We start from the raw sequence: 18,093 nt of genomic DNA, 5'->3' as shown, positions 1-18,093 counted from the left end.
AAAACAATTTTCCATATCAGTAATTCTAATTCTGATATGGAAAATTCTATTTCCGATATCAGAATTAGAATTTTCGATATCAGGAACAGAATTTTCGATATCGGGAAATTGAATTCCCCATATCAGAATTAGAATTTCCGATATCGGAAATTCGGAATAAAAAGTAACTTGGCTTGCCATACTTATTCACCAATGAGAGAGAATTTCTGATATCGTGAATTGAATTTCTGATATCGGAAATTCAATTTCTGTTTTCAGGAATTACTAAGATTTTTTCGATATCCGGAATAGAATTCCCCATATTGGAAATAGAATTCCAGATATCGAAAATAGAATTTGCCGTATCAGAATTAGAATTTCTGATATGGAAAATTGTTTTCCAATTCCTGATATTAAAAATAGAATTTCCGATAACGGAATTAAAAATACCCGATAAATTCCTATATCAAAAATTTAATTCCGATATCGGAATTAATAGAATTAAGAGTAACTTGGCTTGCCATACGTAGCTACAGATTCATAGACTCCCGTACGCGTACTACCGTGCATCCACGTCATTTTCCTGCTCATTTTAGAGAAATAATACCAATACTGATTACGTTTATACGCAAATTATATATGAACCAATATATTCACATGTATCGCAAACTGTAATATTTAGAAATCGTAAAAGTTGTACACCGACTGTCAGAATGTATTCAACGAGTATCTAAAATCCCAAATAGATATAATTAGTGTTTGACTTCATTACATACATACAGTGTATATATACTATGGGAGTTCTTGCCCAAGGAACAAAGCCCCATCCTCGATACCCCAGGAGTTCACTAACGATCTTTACAATAATAATAATAATATAATAATTTATTTTACTAGAGTGTCACACATTTTTCAAACATACAATGAAATATATTTGAATTAAAATGTCCTGTTTAAAAGGCTAACGAGACACTGTTAAAAATATAAACAATCGATATAATACACGCTATAGCCTTGACAAAAAATTGAACGTCTTCTCTTTAAAAAAAACCTGAATATAGAACAGGCTAAATTCGACTGAATTTCACCGTTTGACATCAAGAAATAAAACTTTTCATCAGAACTAAACTGTAAAATGTCATTATTGATACTATTAGCTCTGTTAAAATGTCTTTGCAATTGCCGTTCTTCATTATAAAATGTACAGCCGTATAAAAAATGTGATTCAGTGTCTATTTCGTTAAAATTACAATATTTACACAGTCTTTCTTGTAAAGGAGTCACTGGGTTAGTGAAGCGGCCTGTCTTTATATGCAGTGGTAAACTGCCACATCTTAATTAGCTTAGCTAATTAGACACTACGGTGTGGTCGTGGTAACGAACAAGTTTCATACGGTTCCGGCTGTAGATCTTTTTTGAACTTCCTATAAGTTCTCAACTTGTTACCGTTCACAAGACCTCGGTCATTCCACAACTTATAAAACCATTTTTGTTCCTCACGTATGAATACTTTGTGTTCGATTTCGCCGAGTTTATTTCTTGATGCACTCGTAGCGCGATCGATCAATTCGTTGATTTAATAGTCTCGAGCTATCTTATGGGTTCTTTTGTACCATTATTTTCTTCTCCTAGACGGCCATTTTGTGACCTTATGTAATATTCTGTCATTTAAGAGATATTTCTTGTTACTCCCAGAAATATACGTGCTGCACGATTTTGAATGTTATTTATTGCTCGATGCTCGGTAATCCTCCATATCGCAGAGCAATTAAACAGAATAGGTTCTACTAGATTTTCATAAAGTTTTATAAACACAGCATAATACATTCCACAGGATGCAATAAATTTAGTAGAAAGTACACCTAAGGCTCTACCAGCTGACTTTGCGAGTTCCTTCACTGCAAGCTTTAGTCCATATATTGGTCAAGTCATAACCCGAGGTACTTGTAGGCACTTGGTATTTCCAAAAGCTCTGATCCACATATATAAAAACAAATTCAGTACGATTGCTTTTTGAAGGTCGAAAATGGACGACTTTAGTCTTAGAAAAGTTAACTGAGAGCCTCCAATCGGAACACCACTTTATTACAATATTTAGCATTTGCTGTAACGATTCCTCAGTTCATGCGATGAGAACTATATCATCCGCGTAAAACAGCGAGCACAATGTTATCATCGATATGAATCCTAATTCAGATTCATTTAATTTTTGTATAAGGTCGTTGATGTAGATTGAGATAATTGCGGGGGACATCAAACAGACTTGTTTTAGTCCGCGGTTAACGTTGATTTCGTCTGTTAAAACGTCGTTTACTCTGACGTAACACTTAACGTTACTATACAACGACATAATGACGTCGTAAATTTTGCCAGGTACACCACATGATGAGAGCTTGTACCACAAACATTCTCTATCCACCGTATCAAACATTCTCTATCCACCGTATCAAACAAACGCCTTCTGTATATCGATGAAACATGTAAACGTTGGAAGATTGGCGTTTTTTCTATTGGTAATAATTTATAAAGGATTTAGATACGTTCCCGACAACTCCTTTTTCTCCGAAATCCATTTTGCTCGTCTTTCATTATGTTTTCACAATCCAACCATGTTGTCTGACCTTTATTAAGTATGTTACAATATACTTTACAGGGAACAGACAGGAGCGTTGTCCCACGATAAATCAGCGGGATCCTTGGGCCAGTAGAGTTTGGTTTTATAATCGGGTTTACAATACCTTTCCTCCATTTGCCGGGCACCACGCCGATGAAAAATGCAAAACAAGATGAAAGTATACTATATAACATAGAATTGCATCCTGCGTTCTTCAAAGCTTCTGCTGGAATAGCATCAGTTCCTGTTGCTTTGCCCAGTTTCAAATCACTTACCGCTGATTGAACCTCTTCAATTAGAATTGGCCTATTAAGGATATTCTCCTCTGAGTTTGGCCTTTACATCTTCAAAGTGTTCCTCGTTAAATAATCCAGTATTGTCACTAGACGAATATAAAGCTTCATAGTCAATTTTCCAACGATTTATTACTTTCTTATTATCACTGATTATCTCCCCGGAATCATCTTTCACTTCCATGGGAATGCCTTAGAACGGTTTTGCGCGATACCTATTTTACCAATGTCTCTCCAAAAGTCTTGGGAACGAGATTGAGAAAGACGTTTTTTGTGTAGTTCAGATTCCTTTGTTTTTTTTGAATTCGCGTTTATATCTCCGATGCAACTTATCGAATGTTTTTTTTTAATGCAGCAAAAGTCATCTTAAAGGCGTCGACGTAAGGATGCAGATTCCTTGCACTTCAGCCATTTTTTTTCCTTCTCGTTCGTTACATCCCAAATTTTTTGTAGATCACTGTTCCAATATGGCTTATATAACGACTTTTGAGTAGAATGATCCTTGTGATATTGTCTGGAATCTACTTTAGCGTCATTTTTTCCCATTTCTACCCATTTATAATTGAAAATTGTTATAGGCGATGTTAACGTCGTTATCGTTTTTTATATTCACTTCAATTCTCTCAATTGCTTTATTGAGTTCTGACTGGGTTACATTATCACAGAGAAACCCAGGGGTTATTATTCTTTTCTTGAGTCGAATTTGACCTGACGATTTCCGACGTCTTTTATGTCGTTAGATGAAGACGTTGTCAGCGGAGCATTTGTAGGGCGTACTATTTCAATGCAACATTCCAGGTACGAGTGGTCGGGAACATGTAACAGTACTTAGCACTCACTCAGTTGAAACTCATAGAACTTCAACAAAAACGCGACAAATTACGAAATAAAAGAAACACCACTCTAATTAAAGCTAGAAGGTTGCAGATGGGTGCTTTCTATCAATCAAATCCCAGAAAGTTACATGTATATATAAAGCAGTTCTTGATAATCACCCAGCTCATTATTGAGTGGATGATAGTACAAGCTTAATAAGTCAAGTTCTCAAAGAGGCAAAGGGAGGCCGGAACCATACTATGGTGGCCCGTTAGTGCCATTTACTAATATCGCAAATCGCCCTGTCAATTTAAGGTCGACAACGCGAGATCGCGACAACTCGACGGCGACAACGCGACAACTCGACGGCGACGCTCGACAACTCGACGGCGACAGAGCGTTATTATCGCCGATATTATCGAGCGTCACCGTCGAGTTGTCGCGTTGTCGAGCGTCGCGTAAATTCTGGACATGCGTATTGACACACAAACGTTCAGCTGATCTAGTTTCAAACTTCAAATTGGATGAGTTTCTTTATAAAATACATAGAGTAGAGAAATATATTGTCTATCTTTTTTATTTATGTTTCACTGTCTCACTTTCTTTTGATTTGCTAAATTTCCTTGGATTCAGTATCCAGATTTAAAATATGACTTTTTCAAGTAGTTAATCGGAAAGCTTGAAACCTGTACCACATTATAATTTATTTATCCTAAAACCTCAAGTATAATCTATAAGCTTTTCCAATTCATGGCCTACATTGTAAGAGCCTTGGCTTCTGTGTTAATCCGGAATTTAATTAAGAACCAGGGATCTAAGAACCTTGGACTGTGTATTAATAGGGATCTAAGAACCTAGGACTCTGTATTGATATGGATCTAAGATCCTTGGGCCGTGTATTATTATTGATCTAAGATCCTAGGACTGTATTAATAGGGATCTAAGAACCTCGACTCTGTACTGATATGGATCTAAGATCCTTTGACTGTGTATTGAATGGGATCTAAGAACCTAGGACTCTGTTTTAATATGGATCTAAGAACCTAGGACTCTGTTTTAATATGGATCTAAGAACCTAGGACTCTGTATTAATATGGATCTAAGAACCTTGGACTGTGTATTAATATGGATCTAAGAACCTTGGACTCTGTATTAATATGGATCTAAGAACCTTGGACTGTGTATTAATAGGGATCTAAGAACCTTGGACTGTGTATTAATAGGGATCTAAGAACTTAGGACTCTGTATTAATATGGATCTAAGAACCTTGGACTGTGTATTAATAGGGATCTAAGAACCTTGGACTGTGTATTAATAGGGATCTAAGAACCTTGGACTCTGTATTAATATGGATCTAAGAACCTTGGACTGTGTATTAATAGGGATCTAAGAACCTTGGACTGTGTATTAATAGGGATCTAAGAACTTAGGACTCTGTATTAATATGGATCTAAGAACCTTGGACTCTGTATTAATATGGATCTAAGAACCTTGGACTGTGTATTAATAGGGATATAAGAATCTTGGACTCTGTATTAATAGGGATCTAAGAACCTTGGTCTCTGTATCAAAAAGGATCTAAGAACCTTGGGCTATGTTTTAATAGAGATCTAAGAACCTTGGACTCTGTATTAATATGGAACTAAGAACATTGGACTATGTATCAATGCAGAATTTAAGCACCTTGACCTTTCTAGTGCTTCAGGGTGTAGGTACCTTCTAAGAACCTGGTATTATATAACTAAGAACCTGGGCACCTTCATTAATTCGGTATCTAAGAACATTGACCACTGTAATCTGATAAACTTCAGGATACAGAAATCCAGCACCTTCAAGGGAGTGGGAAAAGTCAGACTAATGCAGACTCTCCAAAAAACTCAATAGTTCGCTGCAAGTGCTTTCCAGGCTTGGCTAAGAATAAAACATTTAACATTTAAGAACTTATTAATGACCTCGAGGATATCATCTGTGCCATCTATGGTTGCACGAGAGTCCACAAGGTTGATGAATGGTGTTTCATTCGAATGATGGAGCTATTTGCTAAGGATAACCATTTTCCACCATTCGGAAAATGTGGGTCTGGTGTAATTTCTATTATGCCGGAGGAGTCTGAAACAGCATTTACGATATGTTAGAAGCTGAAAGAGCTCCCACATCCCTGAACCTGTTGTTCCTCATATCAACTCTAGCCATGTATGGGTCATGAAACAAAAGATGACAGGCTAGAACAACATCGGTAATGTGCTGTCACGTAAATATAAGCTCCTCGACATCGAAGACGACGTTCTGGCTTTCGACGAATTTGATACTGATATCTCGATAACTCCGATTCGGACATGTACCAGCTACCAGACATGCCGAGTCACTTCAGTGGATAGAGCAGTGAGGGGAGAAAGCACGCACAATGATTATCATTGAGAACCAGTGAAAGAAATACATGATACTGTAGTAACCATCTGACATTTTTCTTTCCTGCTCATGTTCAAAGACACAAACATACTGGAAACTGTTAATGATATTAATGAAAACACAGGCTTAGCTTTGGCTATATTTGTTATGCTATCAGTAGGTGTTGTGCTGTAATAATTATTGTTGAGACGCTAGTGGATTATGTTAGGAAATTTTGAAGTTAGGAAACTATGACTTGTCTTACCTAGATATTCTGTCAACTTTACATTCATCTTTTTTCTACTTATCAATCGTCAATAATCAATGTTCTATTTAAGGAAATTATCATACTCCAGGAAACTAGTGTCAGCGGTTTGGAGTTCGAAAAATAACAATTAATCATATACCCATTGATAAGAGGTCAAATAACTGATTACGAAAAATTGTTTGTTGTTTGAAAACATTTTTGTTACGTCAAGCCAAATACATGTATGAAAAATTTACTAAAAAATACTATTTTTGAGAATGAACCTTTTGTTTTTTTGTTTTTTGTTTTTGTTTTTTGTTTTGTATCAAAACAATTGCCCCTTTTACTACATTACACCACACAATTTCCTTTACAACACTACCACATCCCCATGAAGACGCGATCCATAATAGAAAACTACCGGATGGGAATGCATTTCAGGAACTTTCAAGGAGGAGAAAGTCAGCAGGGTAGGGGTTCAAATGTGAACAGATAGGACATATCAGCTACTATGACTCTGAGTATAGACTCTATGAGGACTAGCTCAATAGAAAAGTATCAGATGGAGGATCCAGACTGCTAGTCGTACTGAGGGAACTGATGTAACAGGTGCTTAGGCACAAGAACGAATGAGAATGTACATCAGATTAAGCTAAGGACAACAGGCAAACAAAGAAACTTTATCCAAGTCTAATTTGTTCTGGAATCAACAACATAAAACATCAATAATTTATCAATCATATATTGGAATGTAGCCCGAGATACTCTGGCCCTCACACCAGACTTAGACATTATGACAGATAGATGTCTGGTGAGGGCCAGAGCGCAGTGCTATATCAAAAGGTGGAACTCGACGACACTGTTTGGTATCGGCCCAGGTCATTGTCAATATTCAGACTGACCTCCGAGAAGCCTCACTTACCTTGGTCTTTTCAACAAATGAATAATTTATCTACCTAAATATAGCAATCCGTCAAGATTAGAGGCGATTTGCATACTATGAGAAAATGGTGACGAGGAGGAGGAAGATTTAAAGATACGTAAAGGAAACTACTGTATTGACATAATATAACGTTTAACGTTATATTTTAAGAAATATTATATAACTAATTTAACGTTTAACGTTATATTTAAAAAGATGGCCAACAGGTAGACATCTTTGATTTTGATAAATGAAGTTTGTTACTGTCATATATCTCAGAAAATACTCAAAGGATCTTTTTCAAATATCATATGTAGTAATATGTAGTAAAAGTTTGAAAAGCAGAGAAAAGATCCCTCTTTCATTTGTCAGACATAGATCATTCTTTGGTGGGCGCCAAGATCCCTCTGGGATCTCTTGTTCTAATAAATATAACATAAAAGACTAAAGATAATGCCCACTTCAAGAGAAAATAATGTATAAACATTTTTCATGATGATCATGAAAATGAAAATTATTCAATGGTCAAGACATTAGATGAAAATGTTGTTTCAGACACACAAAATCTGAAGTCTTAAAAAATCTTCCACACTAGCAGATATAAAGCAAAGTTATTTGTTTGTTCAAGATAAACAGACTCTGATAAGAATTTATAATTTCTATGTTGCTTTAAAAAGTTAAAGAACTCATGTAAATCCTTCAACGAAATACAGGTTCCTCAATTCAACAAAATCATAGGGAGACATGTGGAAGTTGACTGATGATAATGTCAGGAGAAACAAAATTGACCCATTTTGTGACTTTTGTATTTTTTAAAAACTTAGAATTTCTGCTATATATAATGCAAAAAAACCCAAAAAACTATTCAATCAACAACATACCATTTCCTTGCATCCAAAATTATCATTTCACAATAAAAGTCATTTGATCAGCTGCCAGGTACCTAATATGATAGATTATCACTTACGTTTTGATCTTTTTAAATTATCTAGGAAGAACACCTCCATAATATTTCTAAACAAACCTCTGTGATAAGGTCTATGATCTATGGACATCCGATTAACACTTTGTTTGCTGTTATTGTTTCTGTTCTGTTTTTGTTTAGAGATTTTTTTATTAGAAATATTTTCTCTGTCACGGTGACAGTCCACAGCCGGTGTTTTGTAACGTTCGTTTGTAGTCTGATTGGTTAATATAAGGTACGTATGATAAAATGCGAATGATGCTATCATAGGGATGAGTACTATAAGGGCCATGACGAGGAACACTAGACGAGGGTACTGCAGGAACAGGTGCTGGAACAAAAGCAAATATCAAAGAGTTATTCCCCTTCAATATTTTTTTTCACAAAAGTTAAACATAGGTATCAAGACTTATATTTATGTAATGACTGTCAGATTAACAAACAATAACAAACATTGAAATTTTAAGTTCAATAGTGTGATATCATGAGTCATTCATAAACTTTTTTTACATAAATTCTAGAAAAGTAAATAAAATCAACATTTTTTTCCCACTTTTATACATGTAGATGCATGAGATTTGCCACAAAGTCAAATAGGAACATTATAAAATAAAATATTGATAAATTTTTCTGACTAATAACAGTAAAATTTAAGCAGATTAGTTAATAGTTTGTATTATGTACATATGTTCATTCATATTTGTAGAAGAAAACATGTACCAGTACATGCATTGTTAAATAACATGTATGTAACAGTATCCATATTTAAATCATTTATTTTTTTATAACAACATCTTTTTTTTTAATCTGGTCTACGTTGCTCTAACATTAACATTAAACTCACAATTCTTTAGCATCTGTCCTTACCTGAATCACAACAGATATACTAATAGGAACTGTTTCACCATCATCCAACAGGACACGGGCCTCCAAAAGTCTGGAGTTCTGTGTATATAACCAGAGACTCCACCCTCCCACAGCCACACCCTCTATCGCCATGCCGATTAGAGTCAGGAGAAACAACAGGAAGTAGCGGTGGTTAAGGCCCCCTACATCATTGTTGGTCCACACACAATGGTGGTCAAAACGGTGCACACAGCGATTACATATACCTATAAGTGAAGCAATGGTGGTCAAATATAACAATGGTGGTCAAAATGGTGCACACAGGGATTACATATACCTATAAGTGAAGCAATGGTGGTCAAATATAACAATGGTGGTCAAAACGGTGCACACAGGGATTACATACACCTATAAGTGAAACAATGGTGGTCAAATATAACAATGGTTGTCTAAATGGTGCACACATCAAATACTAATATATCATTAAAAAGAAATACTAGAAAGGATTTTAAACAAATATTTACTGGCATTTCTCTTGTCTTTCCTCTCTTTCCAAAACTTTTGAGGGGAGATAATCATGTGTCTGATGATGAGGATCAATCCAGAATGCATTGAATCCATTGATATGGATGTAAAAGATGATAGAGAAAGACTTGCAAGGTATGGCTGGAATACAGTCATCAGCCTTTAGATTTAACATTTTTGATAGAATATTTGCATCCACTCTATTGCACAGTGGGAAAAGTTCAAAATAAACGATGGTTTTTACTATGTAAACTTTTGCAGTTTATAACCATATACTTACTGCAGTGTTTTGACCTTGCTGGTTTTGGACGCTCACAAGTTGAACAGACCCTGTTAGGCATGTATAGCCTCATGTCAAATTTGTACACCTGAGAATACAAGTCCTGTTTAGCTGGAGTAATCTCCCCTGGATCAGAGGTGCAACTCTTGTGGAAGAAGAATAAGTTTGTGAAGACGACCAGCATGGGTATAAGAGTGTGATTGGCCTGTGGATCAGACAGGTACAGTAACGGCAGCATGTCCTTCACCCACACAGCATGGCCCAACAATACAATGGCCGCAAACACAAACTGCAGCACCTGGTTCCTATAACAGATCAAGATTAAACTAATTTACAGTGAAGATTCTTTTCGCTGTTTTACTGTCTGGTTCAGCGATAGTCAACTAACGCTCGGTAGTTAGGACGACGGCGGGAAATATAATACGACCCGCGTTATGAAAATTAACATTTAATTTACATTATTTTTAATGTGCAGAGGGTGATGACAGGCCTAGTATTAATAGTAAGCTAACTATTTTTGCGAATCTACACAATTATCAATCTCGTTTTGCATTCCAATTTTGAAAATTAAAAAACGTTTCGGAAAGGTAGTGGGCCTTTAAAAGCCTAGAATTTTTTATCAAATGTGTAATAATATAAGGGAAATGATACAGTCACATATTTAGATTATAATTAATTTATAAATACTGTAGCTGTTTGCACACATATTTCTAACAATAGTCTATACAATATTACCTAGTATGTAGAATAATGTAGAGCTTTTCATGAGCAACATCTATGAATCGCTGGGGCACAAGAAAAGTCACAACCTGAAAACAGACGAATCGTTATAACTGTATATATACAACTTGTGACAAGTATATGATTATTTGGTGATGCTTGGGACTAGAGTAAATATATTATTACTAGTAAATCAAATCATTCTAACTAAAATGGAACACCTGATTATGTATTCATTCCTCTGTTGTAAATACATTATCATTAACATCAACTAAATTTGTAAGCATATAATTGTAATTATATTAATTTTATTAATTCGAATATGAGACTTATAATCTTATCTATCACAAAGGTAATCTAAACTATTAGATATTTTATTGTTAAGTACCTTCACTAGAATACGTCGTAGGAATCCCACAGGACCATTAGCTAAAGCTGGGGAGTCGCCGTATGCATACAGGAGAGTACACAAACCAAAAACTGTCACATAGATAGCTGTTAACACTAGGAAATCCATCCAAATTAATTTTATTTCTGAAAAAAAATATTACCATAAACAAGAGGCCCAAGGGCCTTAACGATCATCTGACTGCCTTTGTAATAATCGTATAGGAAATTAATTAGATATAGTGTCATGGTAGCCATCTTCAATTTGGTATCAACCAGAGATGAAACAACACTTTCTCGGAACCATGTCAGGATCATTTCATGCAAGTTTCAGCCAAATCGCACCGATAGAACTTGTGAAGAAGTTTAAAATATGTTTTCAAGATGGCGGCTATGGCGGCCGTCTTGGATTTTTGATTGATCCAAAAAATAACAACTATTTGTCGGGATCATGTCAGGATCATTTCATGCAAGTTTCAGCTAAATCACACCATTAGAACTTGAGAAGAAGTTCAAAATGTGTTTTCAAGATGGCAGCTGTGGAGGCCATCTTGGATTTCAGATCGACAAGAAAAATAACAACAATTTGTTGGGACCATGTCAGGATCATTTCAGGCAAGTTTCAGCTAAATTGCACCAGGAGAACTGGAGAAGTTCAAAATGTGAAAAGTTTATGCACGGCGTTTGGGTCAGATGACCTAATAATAGTTACATTCAAAATATATGAAATCTTTAAATTCAGACCTGTATGCATGTTGTAAATTTCTTTCCAGGGTTTTCAAAGTTAAAACATATATCTTTCTATCTGAATTTAGTGTAATATAGTACCACTGTCATTTAAGTTGTTTGCTAGTAATGCCATAATCAAAGGATATACAGAATTCTGGTAACAGCCATGACACAAATAATATTTTGAACAATCAATGAAAATATGGTTTATGATCTCCATATCTGCATAGGATTGCTGAACCCTGATTTGCTCTGCTGAACAGTAGATTTTTCCATCAAGATTCATTGCCGAAGTTTGTGCAATTCCCATTGCCAAAGTCTATACTCCCCCCCCCCCACCCCCAATTCAACCCTTTAATTTCACAAAATAAAAATTACTTGAAAATCATCCAAAATTTTTGGATGGTTTCAGTTGATTAAGGCTTTAAATATTTGTGTATTTCCATCTGAAAACTATAAATAAACATTATGATCTATTTCATGTTTTATAATTTTCCCAAACCATGTTTTTTTGCACATTTTGCCAAATTCAAAGCCACAGAACTTATTCCCAAAGCAGTGAAAGCAATGAACTCGTTATACAGAGCAGTTTTAGTACCTTAAACTATTAAACCTTTCATTTTCAATTACAATGTTGTCAATATCAAACAGATGCGTACAGTTGGTAGTAGACTAAAGGTTACACCCTTGTGCACACGGAGTGCACGAGGTTTAGACTACAGGTAGACACGGAGTGCACGAAGTTTAGACTACAGGTAGACACGGAGTGCACGAGGTTTAGACTACAGGTAGACACGGAGTGCACAAGATTTAGACTACAGGTAGACACGGAGTGCACTACGTGTGAACACGGTGTCCACTACAGGTGGACATCGTGTCCAGGTACATTGAGACCTAGACAGACAAGGTGATGTGTTACAGTTAGGGATCGGGGAAGAATAAGTTCTTCAATTTGAAATAATATATAATCATAATTTTCAAGTGTTTATCTTTTTTCTAAATTACAACATCTACAATTTAATGTACAGTATATATAACTATATAAAACGATATTTTTTTAGTATACATGAATAAAACCTTTTCACTACAAAAGTAATAAAGATTATTTTATATTCATTAAGTATATGCCTATTTAATTTTATATCAGTAGTTTCCATTTCATATCATAAATTGTCTATATTACGTTTTCAAAAGTCAATGTTTTATGGGTAAATTGCATGAAATATATATATATATCATTTACATGAAATAGTAAATACAAGCATTTTCACAAGTCAAAAACAACTTTGAATTGCAGCAAAAATCAGTCCTATTGTGCGTTTGAGACACTTTTTCTTTTATAATAAGCTATCAGTAATACAATCATATACCGGGTAATACATAGCTTTTAAATAAAAAGATTTGGTGCCTATCAATCAGTTATCTAGCGATACCCTTGTAGATCATCTTTCATTAAAATATATACACTTTTATAACATTTTTCTTGCTATTTTTAAGTTCTAAAAGTATTGTACGTAAAAATAGCTTAATTACATATTCTTTATTAAAAACTGCACGTCTTTAAAAGATCATGCAGAATTAAATCCACTTCAAACTTTATGACGTTCTCCACTAATTGGTGGCTAGTCTACCTACAAGTACCCAATTCAGCTTGTTTTGATTCTTAATTACCGGTACACACAATATGTTTATGATCCCAACCCCGCAAGTTATCTTGACCGTATATTGCGTCATGGTCCAATAATTATAATTTGTCAAGCATACAGGTAAGCCACAGTATCCAGCTATACAGGTGCCTCAATGTAACCATCGATAGATGGCCAGAGGGCAGAATCGTTTCCTTCTGTGTTTGTGCGGCTTTATGAGAATGGGGGCAGAATCTTTATATAATATGTGATTTTAGAATTGTTTCTATGGAAGTTTGGTAAGACAAACAAATATACTTTACCGTTTAAAAATCATATAGGTTCATGAGTTTGAAACACATAAGTACCATTCTTATTAGATACATGTACATGCTTGTTGTAGAGCCTGGGTAAACATGTACACCGGGGGGGGGGGGGTGGCAATTATTGTCATGACAGGCAGCCGTGAAGTGGAGCTGACGGGAGCTGTACTATGCGTAAATCAAGCATGTCAGTCACAACCTTGAATTTACCAATAATACATGTATATATTATAATCAAAATTAATTTAGATTAGGTACTTATTCAACATTGTAATATGGTATTTTATATACATAGTCATGATAATCAGGTTTCTGATATATGTAAAAAGCCAGTTTGAAAAAAATTAAATTAATGAAAAGATATTGGATGAAATATGATATTCCAATAATCTTGAAATAAATGTTTTAGTTAATTATACACCTGGTATTTAGATTATTTTTAATTTTAATTTATAAAGCTTCATTATCAAATAAATTAAAATGCACTACCATTAAAACACATATCCCTACTGACTAGCATTGTTGTATAACTGTACGTATTTGTGTGATGAGTACAATGTATGTATGTAGAGAGGCTGCCACCTAGGTACAGCATGCTATAAATAGACCTCCTGGGGTTGGGATAAGGTACTACATGTATACAGGTGTTGTTAGTCTGGGATACACTTGACTGAACATATTGAAGGGTGCCCAAAGAAGGCCCCAGGCTCCTGGCCCCACTCTGACAAATGTTAGGTAATTTAGATTATCATGCCCGTGTGGTTGATGGAACAGTCTGAAGACCAAGTGACCATGGCAACTGCAGTCCTAGCCTAGGGGTCTGTCTTTCGAGCAGGCAAATATTAAGTGTACAATATACTACATGTATGGATCATACATTGTTATCACGTAACTCAAATTCAGAATCTAATCAACAACTATGAATCTACAGTTTAAATTGGTAGAAGTTGGATTTATTTTGATTCTGTCTGTTAGATTTGTTATCAGGCATGTGACCTACATTTTAGCGATCGGTCCTTTGAACAGTGTTGATGCTGACGAGCAGCCACATGCCCGATACTAAATTTTTGCTGTCTTAAGCCAGTGCTTACAGGTTCCTCAATCGGTTGACACAATAAAATGTAATTTCTAATGCCGATTTTTAACGTCTATGGACGATTTCTCATTTTTCCAATGCTTTGCAACGCGCCAGGTTCCATGTAGCAAATGTATACGTATTATACATTTGACAGTATTAAAACTATTTCGCGCACCTTGCCGTTTAGAAAACTATATTCCATACATACATAGTTAAACATTTTATGAATAATTTATTTGTTTATGTTTATATATCCTTGCTTTTATTATGCCCATCAATATATTCTTTTTAATCAAAATATTTTGCCGATCAAAATATCTCTTTGGCGACGATTTGCTTACACTGAAAATCTTACTCCACGCAAAGTTCATCACTTTATGCGTTCGAAAAAGAATTTCATCTTTAAACTACATACCACTAGCTAAGAAAAATAGTTTTTACTGGGAACTATCCATTGATGAGACATAACCAGAACGTGGTTTACCCTACGCAGTTAATTTGCAACACAGTTGATTTGCTTTTGTAACTGCTAATAAACGTTCTTATCTATAAATTAAATTGTATGATGATATATATTGATACATTTTACTTAATATGTATCTATTCAAATAAACATTACAGTACGAATGATTTCCCGTAATGAACGGTAATTTTTATAGTGCAATAAATATTATGTTTCTGATCGCAATAAATATTTCTATCTGTCAAAGTCCATATAGACTGCAGCATAAATACATATTTTCTCATATCTCTGTGGCACATCATCTAGTCTGTCTGTGGTCTGGATGTAGTAAACATTTCACCTGGACACGATGTCCACCTGTAGTGGACACCGTGTAGACACGTAGTGCACTCCGTGTCTACCTGTAGTCTAAATCTTGTGCACTCCGTGTCTACCTGTAGTCTAAACCTCGTGCACTCCGTGTCTACCTGTAGTCTAAACCTCGTGCACTCCGTGTCCACTCGTAGTTCACACAGTGTGCACAATGTGTAACCTTTAGTCTACTACCAACTGTATTTTTAGTTGATCCACGCTACCAGTTTTAAAAAGCGATAACTTTAATATACATAAATAGTATACATAAATGTATTAATCAACAATAGTATTAGGTGTGATTAATTTATAGGACGATTCAAGAGCAGTGTGAAGGTAATAATGTTTAAATAGGAGGGGGTTTGACAGGTAAGCTAATAATTATCTCCCTTCATGTAGCACTATGTACAAATGTAAGTTGTAAGTTGTATTATTAGAGACCCTACATCTATTAGAAAATCGTAGATATGCAAGGAATTGTATGTATTCTCAGCAATATTACATGTTTCAAAATAAAGATCGTGAATGGTTAATTTCATGCGTTGCATTAACTGACAGTCAGTGGCTAAGCTTAACGTTGGAAAACTTATGTTGGTTAGATCAGTTGTCACGGTTTCATAAGTCAAATGAGTTCAGTAACTGTAACTGTACATTATGTAAAAGCTTTCCCAATACATTAAACATGTTTAAATGAAAGACACAATAAGTTGTATATGTCTAGTAAAAGAGACTTGCTTATGCGAGGAACACAATTTCTGGTACATGTAGCTACTTACGACTCCACAAGAACGCGTACGTCTACTTTCTGTTTGCGATATTCACTTCCGGTTTCAAACATCTATGCGATTCAGAATAAGTTGAAGTTGCGCGGGGAAATGAATGTAATGTAAACGAGAGGATTGTTACGGGTTGACCAATAACCACAGGTGCTTTAAGAAAAGTCATAATTGGTACCTCATACAATGAGGTAATAATCTGGTGGTATTAATGTGGTATTAACAAGGATAAAGACAACAATCTATTATACTCCTACAATGTTGGAGGTACATGTATAACACAATGAGACACCTTTGAAACATTACGCCATGTCCACAGGGACCTGGCACGAAAAAATTTAACCAACAGTATACATATATATATATATATATATATATAATATGTATACTATTAGTTAAATATTTTCGTTCCATGTACCTGCGGTCATGTCTAATATTCAGCAAAATAAGGTCCAATAAAAAACAGCTGACCAGTCAAGTCATGTTATGGGAGTACTCATGGAGATATTCCTCAAATTAAATTATAAGAATTATTCTCAATATCTTTTTGTTTTATGAAAATATAAACATAAAACAGAAGGACATTCGGTCTTCAAACAGGGTCTGGCACAAATTTCTAACCAACAATATTATATTCCTTTAAAGATGATAGAGAGAGCAACGCCCGACTGAAAAGCAACACAGTCAACCACTATCTGTGTATCCTTATACAATTCCTCTGATGTATTGTCACTCATCTGACGGAGCACGCTTCTTTGGCTCAGTCGGTAGTGGTAGCGTCATATTTTTTCACACGACAGACCCTGGTTCGATTCGTGGTTGGGGCACTCAGTAGGAATCGTATGTGTGTTTTCCCCGTGTTCTCTACAGGCTACACTATGTATGTATAAATGGAGCGGGTCAGCATGGCATGGGCATGACAAATGTAGTGTTTAACACAGTACATGTATCTATCATTCAGCTGATGGAACATGCTTCCTTAGTTCAGTCAAGTTAGAGCTGTTTGTTTATACCCATGCACTGGTTCGATTCCTTCTTAGGAAATACAACAGGAATGTGAATTTTACCTGGTCTTCTACAGTGGCACTTAACTAAATAACTTGTGGGGGTCTTTGAGATTAGACATTTCTACTGATTTAATAAAGTTTACTATTCAATTTACCAATTTCTTAAATGAAGTCAAATGACTCCCCTTGTGGATCAACGGAGAACTCCCTTTGAGTACCAAACAGGTGTAATTGTGCAGATTTTGATTTAGACCACAGTAACCTGACTTCTCACCTGTTAATAAGCATAACAGTTTGGGCTGTCTATTGATCTCTGGGCCGGTAATAGACCCACACTACAGGACAGGTGGCTCTCTACTGAAGATATCACAGGTATAGCAGCCATTGATTATTGGCTGAGGTATCTGAATAATTGATAAAGTTACGGAAAGTCTTGGCTGAAAACTGGCCTGCAGACCACCATCTTATCATACTGCGAAGTTTGTCTTCTCTCATTTGACAGTGTATGGAGTTATATCTATGTATTTAGTCTGGTATTAACAAGGATAGAGACTACAATCTATTAAATGATGGTTGTAAGTATTTGATTTTAAGTATATAATATCTAAAGACTAGGTATTTTATCCTGGAATTCATGAAGGGTATTTCTTATAGTAATGATTACTTCTAACAACACCAATTCTTTTATCTATTCATTTTTTTCAATGCTTTTTGTTATAAATGAGGAAGATTTTAGTATTGTTCTGACAACTATGATTC

The 18,093-nt window shown here is 35.2% G+C and overlaps 1 protein-coding gene across 1 annotated transcript; it reads right to left on the bottom strand.

Annotated features, from left to right (window-relative positions):
• Positions 1-7,064: 7,064 nt before the first annotated feature.
• Positions 7,065-16,372, bottom strand: LOC138322706 (palmitoyltransferase ZDHHC4-like). Its single transcript, XM_069266747.1, has 6 exons — positions 16,328-16,372; positions 10,984-11,129; positions 10,611-10,684; positions 9,876-10,180; positions 9,092-9,336; positions 7,065-8,555 (listed from the first exon to the last, which is right to left on the bottom strand). Exons 2-6 carry the CDS (start codon positions 11,110-11,112, stop codon positions 8,220-8,222), a joined length of 1,089 nt encoding a protein of 362 aa, XP_069122848.1. The 5' UTR covers positions 11,113-11,129; positions 16,328-16,372; the 3' UTR covers positions 7,065-8,219.
• Positions 16,373-18,093: the final 1,721 nt, after the last annotated feature.

This window comes from Argopecten irradians, chromosome 5 (genome assembly GCF_041381155.1).
Source record: "Argopecten irradians isolate NY chromosome 5, Ai_NY, whole genome shotgun sequence".
In the NCBI taxonomy this organism is placed as follows: domain Eukaryota; kingdom Metazoa; phylum Mollusca; class Bivalvia; order Pectinida; family Pectinidae; genus Argopecten; species Argopecten irradians.
The sequence above is the reverse complement of the archived record's forward strand: the minus strand, read 5'-3'. Positions and strand labels throughout refer to the sequence as shown.